General features: G+C 38.3%; 1 protein-coding gene across 1 annotated transcript; it reads left to right on the top strand.

Moving 5' to 3' along the window:
• Positions 1–1,637: 1,637 nt before the first annotated feature.
• On the top strand, positions 1,638–9,864 carry LOC137175146 (C-type mannose receptor 2-like). The gene is made up of 5 exons (XM_067580860.1): positions 1,638–1,680; positions 8,478–8,885; positions 8,947–9,294; positions 9,431–9,528; positions 9,733–9,864. The coding sequence occupies exons 1-5, from the start codon at positions 1,638–1,640 to the stop codon at positions 9,862–9,864; spliced, it is 1,029 nt and encodes a 342-aa protein (XP_067436961.1).
• Positions 9,865–11,654: the final 1,790 nt, after the last annotated feature.

Raw genomic sequence — 11,654 nt, forward strand, 5'->3', positions numbered from 1 at the left:
CCCCCAAGACCACCTACTCTATACAGGTCAACACACAGATAAGTGTAAAGAAATGAAACAGAGACGTGGCTTCAAGAACAATTGTATCAAATTCATTTATTTAAATTTATTTAAAAAGATCAATTTAAAAAAACAGTAATGTTGTAATACAACCAGAGACCAATTTATTGATATAATAAAGATAATATCTGCCAAGCAGGTATTTAAGAGTTGAAAATACCTCACACACCCTCACGATCATGCTGTTTCTGAGCGAATAATAAAATATATATATTCAAATTACTCCTAACTCTAAAGAAAAAAACAAAAACATATGATTAACAAGCCAGGCTGACTGGTACGAGATAGCCTCTTCTTCCCACGACTACATCACCATGTGTTTGCACAGCACTGCCACCACCGCAAACACACACACACACACACACACACACACACACACACACACAAACACACACACACACAGCAAACTAACACCCCTAGGTGCCGTGTAATACTTGTCTGCATGCAGGTGCACAACAAACCATACGGCTAGAGCCCCCACACAGTACAGTCCGGATACCTAAAGCTAAAATAAAGGAGCGCAGAGACAGCATTAATACACCTAACGAGGTCCTTCAGGCGCAGTGGACTCGTCTCACAACACAAATCAACCAATATTACAATCAGTCAAAAATATGCTGAACCAAAAGAGGCAAAAGCAACACTACATACAACTAAACAAAAGAAAGAAAAAAATAAAAAACAACAAAAACTATCGGCAAAACAGTAGCAAACTATCCTAAAAGAAAAGAAAAAGGAAAATTAAAAAAAACAAAAAAAAACAATCCCAAATATCCAACCGTGGCCTTCAATATGATATGCTTAATTATTTCATCCTACCTCTACCATAATAACCCCGGCCAATTATGGCACAGCTCAAATGCTCCTCCGCTCTGGACCCCTAAATCACAAAGAACTCATCATTTTTGATACAACTCAATACAACACTACACAGGAAACAACAACTATTAGTGCCTACCTCTACAGGTGAAATCTACTGTGTCCCACGGATCTGGATGTTCAAAAGCTGGGGTTGCCTGCACCTGGTATTTACAATTGTTGCCATTAATACCATGAAGAAAACCTGGCAGGTTGACTTTCAACTACTATACATACCTCGAACAGGAAGACCAAACTCCCTGTCTGCCAGCTGACCACCGTGTAGGAGGACTATAGCACTCTGCCGTACGCTACGGGAAAACACGTCTGTGTGTGTGTGTATTCAATGAGTATTTAAAATGTGATTTGATTGCGCTGTCGGCGTTTCCCTTGTATGGAAAGTGACATACTAACATAAAGAGGAAGTGACATAGGTGGCCGTGACCAGCCAGGTAAAAGTGGCACAATTACACGTCTATCTGCTTGTTATTTTCTTTTAATAAACAGGCAAAATACAAAGTGTAAATCAAATAAGAGGCAAAGATTTGGAGAGGCAGCAATAAAAGCAATGCCATAAAGACAATAATAACGCAAGAGTACTATGTTTTTATTACAGTGGTGACATGTGACCTTTCATATCAGCGTCATCACAGTTGAATGGGTACGTTTCATTCACATCAGATCACAGCAGGGGGCGACGGAGTGTTTTCTATAACGAAATGGACAAGGCTCTCCGCCCGCCCACCCTACAGGTGTGCGCTGGTGAGATGAGGGAACACATCCAATCTGCTCCCTGCTGAACTACTTTACAGCAAACATACGGTGAGTAATAATCTGAATGTATTTAAGCGGTAATGTTACCCTGCAGTTCTTCCCAAAGTTCCAGATTATTGCTCAGGAGGTCGTACATACTCATGTATGTAATAATAGAATAGGTACCTGGTAGTTAAACAATGACTACAGTGTAATTTGTAAATTCCTAAATTTTTACCCCCTTATTCCGTAACGTCACATCTTGTTCCCCTGTACCTACATATATGTATTGGTACGTACTGTACTGGTACACCGTTAGTACAAAAGATTACACCGTAACTACAGAGTAATTACACTGTACGTTGCGGGCTGTATTGTAAAGCGTTACCAAAATAAAATGTCATCTTTGTTGGCTATATGTCCACTAACAGGGCCTCACACAGCTTAATTAAAACATACTATAGTTATTTAACAAACTTACTCTTCCTACTTGCTATCATACATTGTAACTACTTGCGTTAATTCTTTGCTTATCAAAGTAATCCTTCATACATATCACATTCCTACTGAGTCATGTAGAGTTTAAAGGCAATTTAATAGATATCACAATAAAAAAAACATACATCATACATCAGCTTCAACCTCACTGAACATTGTCCACTGGATGGCACTGTGGTTCTATTACTATGTAACAATTTGACAGGCATTACTTTGTGACCAATAATATATAGATTACAAGATGATTTTATACTTAAGAAACATTGAATCAAACTTCTGGTTTTAAGGAACACAGAAATTCAACTAAGGATTAACTGAATTTACGACAGGTCTGGACTATCTTTATTGGAAGTCTCACCAGGGTGAAAGCATCAGGGGAGGAATGTGGGTGTGTGTGTATGTATGAGATTAGAAGGTGAAAAGAAACATAAAATGTAGGTAGAGTTGTCCAAACTCATCAAACAAATTGATGAGGTTTCACTATGATAAACAGTCTCTCTGCATTTGTCCAAGGAAAGGGTCCTTTAATCCGGCATCCTCTGAATCTTGGGTTGATAAAGCATGTAGCAGCATTAGTGTCATAAATTCCACTTGGGATTGTCCCACACAATTTAGAGAGAGTTTGGGGTGAGGAGATGGTTCTGTGAGGAGTCAAACCGGACACTTTAATGTGAAGGAAGGGTTCTCAGTTTACCTGAGGGCATTTCCAGACAAAGTTGAATCTACATCCATGTCTTTTGAGGTTAGAGGTTATTGTTGATTGAGCTCAGACCTTCTTTGGGCTATTTTTGCAGGAAAAACAAAGATCAACTGGTTCTCCTACAATTCTGACAGGTTTGAGGCTAGAGTAGGCAAGTGTTGAAAATGTTTTATGTTTTATGCTCATTTTCTAAAACTATTTTCTAGTATTATTTTCTGTATTGTACAACATTATGTGCATATTTGTCTGCAACTTTCGTGGTAGCTCAGCTCTGTGAGGCACATTTACATAGTACATAGTACATTCCTGGAATGAAATGTATGATATAAATAAAGTTTTGTTTGCTTGCTTGATAATATCAAAGTCAAATCCATGTAAATGTGGAGCATGCAAACTAAGTGTGTGTCTCTGTTTGTTTGTTTTGCAGGAATGGGAGCAGAAGAACGGCACATAAACCTCTCAACTCCTCACATCAGTCTCATGTTATTTCCTTTTTCTTTTTCTTTTTAAGAAATTGTGTTTATATTTATTTAAACTGTTCATACAGTCTGAGAGCATGTTGAGGACACAAGCATAGCATTCACATGAACCAGAACAAGTTGCCTGTTTTAGTAAACTGTAAGTGCCACACCATACAGAAATAGCAAGCTTTTGAAACTTTTATACTATGGAGCATGTTTAGTGCACAAACTTTCTTCTTCAAGCAACCACCAGTCTCTTTGTTTCCTTTTCACTCAAAATCTGATTCAGTTTGGGTTCAAAAAGGTCAAAACCAAGTATTTATTTGTAAATGTTTAAAGGAAATACTAGCTTCCCTTTGTTTATTTATGTTGATATATTTAAAGTGTTTTTGTAGAATTTGTTTGGCTCCACACGATCATATTTTCTACATCATGACTGGTTGTCATTCATGTGTGTCAGCATCAGCAGACAAAGTGCATCTTTAAGGGTCACAGTAATCACACAGCAGCTGAACAACAATGCAGCTCCTCTCAAAGAGCTATTTATTTCAAGAAGCAGAATTATTCTCAGCATCATCATGAATTCATATTTTATGTCTGTGATGTGGGAGGAATTTGAAGGTATATTGGTGAGTAATGGTGAATCCCCTGTTTTATTTCCTGTTTTCTTGTTGAATGAATACAATCCTGTATTTGTATTGTGGAGAACCTCCGGACACTGACCTCTGGTAGCTGTTTCAGGACAGCAGCTGACAGTTGGTAGGCCCCTTCATCCTGGTTTACTGTCCACTGGCTCTGAAACCAGAGCCCCTCATCTTCATCAGGGCCTTTTTTAGTTGTGTCCATTACCTGAACTGCCAGTTTTTAATATGGAAAACCATATTTTTTCACTTGTCTCTAGTGTTGTGTAGCCATGCAGATACTTTTGGTTGTATTTGTCCAGGTATTGAGATTTCTGCACCAACACAATGAGACTGAATAGAATATTGTTTATGGCACTAACAGCATAATCAATAATTACAAATTCAAACGCAACGTGTCTTTCAAGAAACCTGTTTTCTTAAGTACTATTTTTGCAGTAGAAAGTTGTTCCAAACCAAAAGTACCTGCATGGCTACCACCTGCACCTGCTTACTGAGAAAAAATGAGCCTGATTCCAGGCTAGAGATGTGCTGCCCACATGTCTCATCAATGTCATATTTTTATATTTTTATGGTGCTTTTTTCGATTTAGGCTTTATGCTCCACTGTAGTCAGCATGTTAGCATGAAGACAAGGAGTAGAGGATTTATATCTGCAAGTATTTAGTTCATGTTGTTTCTCTTACAGCTTGGCGTGGCTTATAACTGAGCAAGATGTCTGATGTCAGTAAAAGTGAACCTGCTGTACATAGCTTGGCTTTGTAGGTGGGGGTGGGGGGTTGTGGGGGGAATACAGACTCATGCATCAGTGTTTGTTTTTGCACCTTATTGATTTTCTACTCTGTTTTATATCTCAGACAGTCTCTGCCTTGGTGACAGACATGCTTGTACATAAATGAATAAACCTGACAAACAGCTCACTGCTGACTGTGATGAAATGCAACATTTCTATTTTTCTGAGTGTTTTAAGGTCGTCTCCATGTTAAAGGATGTGGTTCGAGTTAAGAAAAAGCTTAAGTTGAGGTTGTACTTAAAGGGCTCGTAAAAAAGGAAGTTTGAACGTTCACTTTTCCATGACAGCTGGGCAAACTCCATCTGCTGTACAGAGAACTACTCTCCTGAGACTGAAAGTGTGATCACTGTTATTAGTTTTTGGAGCTGTTCCTCAACAAGCTGCCCTAAACTCATCATGAGGAAGAAACATGTCACACAGTGCAGCCATGTGGCTCATTAACGTTTTTTAATAGTTTTTGGACAACGGAGGTCTACGGCACAGAGAAATAAGATATATCAGACTTTGGATACAAACACAATACTTGTAAGTAGGATGAGTTCATTGCTGTTCAAAGACATTACTGTTAGCGGCTGGATCAGTAAAATCAGTCCTTGGGAAACTTCCACTCCCAACATAAAGCTCTGCAAATGAATATCAACTGTAACAATGAGGAAATGAAACAGCATGTCCGACAACTCCTTCAGGCTCTGCAGGAGGGAGGAGACAGACAGAAACTCAGGGTTTGAAGAAAAGCTGCCAGTGAGCAGGTTAGTTCACAGAGTGAGTTACCACAGTGACTGACCCTCAGTTAAAGTCATCTCATGTGTTTTCACTAAACCCACGATCTGGAACAGACCCCAGGCTAAAGAGAAGCCCCCTTACTGATGAGTGTAGTCAAAAGTATGCTCTGTTGCACCTGTAACCACACCCAACAGCAATGTCATGATGTACTTACCACAGCCCAAAGTACACTTCTCTACATCACAGCAGCAAGGTGAGAAGTTTAACCACTGAAGGTCAGCAAAAAGATTTTCAGCTGCTGTTAAATTGCTAATTTAATAATGTAGGAGCTCACATGCAGTATATATATGCCCAATATGTATGAACATGCCACAACCTGAGGGACAGTGAATGACCTACACACACACGCACGCGCACACACACACGCACACACACACACACACACACACAAATACATGCATAAGATATACTATATATAATTGATATATATCAATCTTAATGTTGGAGAAGTACCACTCCATTCTTCAGAGACATGCTGTACCCTCTGGTTTGTATCTTTGTGGAGAAGGATTCATACTGCAGCAGGATAATGACCCCAAACACACCTCAAAGCTTTGCAAGAACTACTTGAAGACCAAAGAAGACCAAGGAGTCCTGACTGTCATGGACTTGGAGGGAGATGTTGCTGCTGAATTATCTGAATGACACTTTTTCAACACTGTGAGCCTCTTACGTATAGAAGACAAAAATCTCAGACAAACAGAAAGACAAATACAACTGAAACTCTGCACACTAGATATGACTGGAGCTAAGTGAGAAATAAAATATAAATATGTACATGACAGTGTTTTGGAAATAAACATATATATACGTCATACTTTTTGCATTTGGAATACAGCAGAACCGTGACTTTTAACAGTAACAGAGAAGAGAAGCTGGTCTTGTATTTGACTAGATTTGCCTAAAAACAGCTAATATAGAGGCAGAGTTTCCTTTTAATAGTGAACATCGACACACAGAGACCTCAGAGCAGCATCATGATGGAAAGGATCTTGTTGGGTGTCCTGTATCTCTCAGGTCAGTGAAATATTTAAAGACATAATATGTAACTTTTCTGCATTATTAAAATCTAAAAACGACTAGACATATGTTATATATTTTGTTGAGTTGTTTAATTATCCCAGATGTTTCCAACAATGTTCAAACCGTGAGAAATCTGAAATTTTAATCAAGGTTAAGGGTCTGTTTCATTTGGTCGACAGTTAATAGCATCATATCCTCTTTGTGTGTATGTCAGTGTTGTGGATGTCTGCCAGAAATTGTCAATAATTTCATTTTTATCTAGTTTTAAGCCACATTTTTCAATACACTTTTTATATCTTGGTTGTTTTTTACTATATCTTTTAACCAGATGAAGGATTTTAGTCATCAGACGTCTGGATCTTAAGTTATCAGAGAAACAAGCTGAGCAAATGTTAACAGCCTCTCTGAATGTCTCGTATCCAGAGGGGCTGAAACACTGATTATTAACATGAAACTGCTTTATTCAGTGTTTTACTGGTTTTAATCACTGTGTAGGATATTCCTCAGCACAACACTGTCTACCTTAATAAGTGGCCAATGCCATCACTTTATTACTTTTCTTATTGTTTGAATGTGTACATTTGTGTCCATAACTATGTTGGAAATTTTTAACTCAATTCTCCAAGTTGTATGTGTGTTAAAATCAGGTAATTAATATCTCAGTAACCACTAGAGATAAACATGTGCTGTTTGGTAGCATTGCAATCTCCTGAGCATAAGAATATTCGATTTTTAGTCATGGTAGTTGTTTGGTAACAAGGTACAGTTGTTTGAGAGATTGTTTTAAAAATAAGACAAATTATCTGACCTCCAGTGGATGCCATGATTGGTCAGACACTTCTCTGAAGTCCCTTATCTAACTGTACCTATAAAAGACCATCACTGGAATGCAATAGTTGGATTCTCTTTGTTACTGGTACGAGGTCCCATTCTTTCTCTGAGTTGAAACCAACTTCAGCTGACAAATCTTCATCTCCACTCCCCACGGTGGCAACACCTTCTCATCTCTCCTGACGTCACCACACCACTCAGCAGCTACCAGCCCACAGACATGCAAGTAGCACACTTCTGCTCTGCTAACCGGGTGAATTCAAAAAGCTTCATCTGCTTAGAACTGAATTCTAAATTTGCCACCCCAGTTTACCAGCTGCTTCCAGTGACGGTCACTAGTCAACCCCTTTTCTGACAAACTCTGGTTCTGCATTCATTCATTCTTTCATTGTAGCGTCATTGTTTGTTTAGTGAGTGTTGTTTTGTGTCATTGTTAGGTTAGTCTTTAGGTAATAAATGTTTTGCATATAAAGTCATTGCCTTTGTTTTCTTTAACTTACTTTCAGTCACTTTACGTATCCCATTCCTTTCCTGAGTGCAAGTTAATTCCTTCCCAAAGCTGATTTATGTGTTAAAGATTCTCTTGACTAATCACCAAGAGAAACTATTTATTAGTCTTATTATGCTGATTCTGAGGTTATAACGCTGGACAAATAATTGAAGTGGTTCTTTGTAATAATTCTGCTTAACAGTAAATTTCCCCAAACTGAGCTAAAATTTCCCTACAATTGGGTCTGTTTGTTTTGGAGAGGAGGAGACCTCTGTGGATAATTTGGTTCCTGGTAAAAACCTCCTGAACAATGAACACTGAAGGAATCCTAACCGGGAGAAGCTGACTGCAATGACTGCAATGGTGGTTATTTCACAATGAAGACAACAACTCCCATGATCCCACACTACTTCATGATGTCATCAAGCTCTGTCTTTTGTTATTGTTTTGATTAAGAGACCACTAGCAGCAGAAGTTAAATACTGTGCGTTTAATAATGTCTAACAGTGTTTATTATTTCATTATATTATAATACTTAAAAATGTTAGAGTCACCTCACATGTTAAAAAGTGGTGTTTTCCTCACAGGCTGGTCCATCTTCTCCACATGTCGTCTTCATCAGTACCACTTTGTTGCTGAACCCATGAATTGGACTGAAGCTCAGACGTACTGCAGAGAGACATACACAGACCTGGTCACCATTGAAAACACTGAAGACATGAACCAACTCATCAACACAGTTTCATCTGCTGGTTACAACAGTCAGGTCTGGATTGGCCTGTACAGAGTCATTGATTGGAAGTGGTCAGATGGGTACAGAGGGAGTGGAGCTGAATATAGGAGCTGGGCATCCAGTCAACCAGATTCATGGGCTAATGATCTCTGTGTAATGGCCTTTAACAGTAATGACAAATGGTTCGATTATGGTTGTTCAAACATGAAATATTTTGTCTGCTATAATGGTAAGTACACAGCAAAGTATTATTTGTTCTCCAGTAATGATTATATTGAAGTTCAGGACTTAAATCATTTTTCCCCCCAATAATTTATCTGCAGGAACACAGCTGGATCCTGAATTTGTTTTTGTGAATCAAAGAATGAACTGGTCCAATGCTCAGAGGTACTGCAGGGAGAACTTCATAGACCTGGCCACTGTGAGAAACGACACTGAGAACCAGGAGGTCATGAACTTGGTGCCAGGTACAGACTGGACATGGATCGGCCTGTACAGAGATCCTAACATTAACTGGTCTGATGGCAGTGCCTACTCGTTCACCAAATGGAGTGGCTCAGTTTCAATATCAATCAAACAGATGAAAATGATGTGTGGTGTGCAGGAATCAGACCAATGGACATTTAAGTCCTGTGAAGAGAGATTTCCATTTGTTTGCTACAGCATCCCTGGTGAGTGGTTTACTGTCCTTCAGCTGCATAACTTTAGCATAAATCATGTTTGAATGTACACGAAAAAGTGTAAATATCACAGAACTAATAGGACAGCAAATGAATGATTCATTTCTCCTCTCATTCTGTGTCTCAGTACCAGTAAAGAGGCAGGTAGTTAAGCTGAGGATGAAGGTGCAGGACTCCTCCGTGGATCTCAATGACCCTGCTGTGAAAGCAAACATCCTGAAAAAGGCAAGTCTCCAAAATCCAGATTGGGTTAGGGGCTGGTGTGTCTCAAACAGGTCTAGAATACTTGTTTACATGCTTATTCTGCTTCATATGTTTTGCCACTATGAAGTTTGATAATATCTAAAAAACAGTGGGGGGTTTTAGACACAACAACAACACAATAGAGAGGATGAATGTTTCAAAATGGCTTCCATTTGTGTTTCCCAGTTCCAGGACAGACTGAAGGAGCAAGGAGTGAGTGAAGTCACCCTGAAGTGGAGAGAACAGCCTGATGGGAAAGTCTTCCACAAGGAGGGAAAAGAGGAGAAGAAAAAAAAAAGAAAGAAGACTGAGCTCTGAAATGAAAACCCAGCTTTACTTATCTGTAATCCATGTTGAATGTTGATTCTCTATCTGCTAACAATACACTATCATCAGCTTAACCGTAACCTTGACTACATCCTGTATAGAAGAGTTTTATCCTTCCTCATCAATATTACTGTGTGAAGTGTTTCAATCAAAGTCACTTTTCTTCCAAATAAAACATATGAGATGAGTCTTTGGCTTCAAGTTTACAGTGTGTGAACCAACCTGATAAAAGCAACAGACACACAGTTATGGCAGTGATTTATTGCAGAATAATAAAGTAATCTAGGTGATAATGGGAGCACTGGTAGTCTGCAAAGGCCTTCCATCCAAACTTTTGAAATCTGTAGACTTGCTGCACTCAAACAAAAACACTTTAGCAAAAGGCAAGAGTACTAAGAAAAGACACAACTGACGAATGTATGAAAAAGTGTGAGTATCTTATATAGATAATATGATATAGGCTGATAATATAGGCTGACACAGCAAAATGTAGCCACTTCACATTCCCTCCATGACAGTCAGTGGAGGAAGAAGTTTTTACATCCTTTACTTCAAAGCAGCAATACTACAATATAACATAAGTATGATGAGTAAAACGTAGTAGAAGTATAACAAGTGAAAATAGTGGTTGTGCAGTGACGTTAATATGACATTATTAGATTACTAATACTGATGCATCAGTGTGTGAACAACATTTTATTGTTGTAGCTGGTTAAGGTGGAGCTAGTTTGAACTACTTTATATACAGCAAACTTAACTGTAGGTAGTTAAGTCGAGTGGTTCCCAACCTAGAGGAAAGAGGTTAAAAGACAAATGAAACACTGGTTTAATCTTTAATGTGTTGTATTTCATATCATGAGTGTTTTTATGTTAAATAAAATATTCTGTAAAGTAACTAGTGACTATAGGTGTTAAATAAATGTATAATATTTCCTCAAATATTGTGGAGTACATGTTGCTAAAAATGGAAACATTCAAGTAAAGTACAAGTACCTCAAAATTGTACTGAAGAACAGTATTTGATTAAATGTAGTTAGTTTGTTGTCAGATGATGACAGGAACATGTCATGTGACTGAGCACCTCTGTTATTTTACACACCATTGGACAAACTATGTGCTCCTACAAACATGGTCGTGAACGTCACACCAAACCTCTGTAAATATGTCAGGTCTAAATAATTACACACAACTAAAGAATATACAGATACATAGTGGGATTATAGTGAATTATCAATGACTGCATGAGCACATACTGTGTTTCATATTGCATACATGCTGAGCTCTCCACGTATCTGTGTGTGGGAATTAAAATGCAACACTGCACTCTTGTGTTTGCATGTGTGTATTGTTGGCTTCAAAGTGAGAGTCTAGTAAATGTGGGAACAAAGTGAGAGACAGACATGTAAAACAAGAGGGGAGGATGTGATTTGTTGTTGTAGTTTTACTGAACTACAGCTGATTGCATGTTACCCTTTAAAAATAATCTTACTACCATAGGATCATTAAAATGGTTTGCTTGAGAAAACATCTGAAATATCTTCATTTTAGAGGAGTCATTGAACCTCTCCTGTATTTCTATCTTTGTTGGTAATGATTTACTGAGTCCTATTGCATTTCTACATGAGATGTTTGAGAGAATTTGAGGAAGACAGATAACAGAGAGAGAAATAAAACATGTATTGAGTTCAGTAAAGTGACTTATTTGGATGTAGTTTGGTTAAACTAAGAACCTGGCGTTTTGTATTGATTTGAAGCCTTGTAACATTTAGATGGGAGCTGTG

This window comes from Thunnus thynnus, chromosome 22 (assembly GCF_963924715.1).
Source record: "Thunnus thynnus chromosome 22, fThuThy2.1, whole genome shotgun sequence".
Lineage (NCBI taxonomy): Eukaryota > Metazoa > Chordata > Actinopteri > Scombriformes > Scombridae > Thunnus > Thunnus thynnus.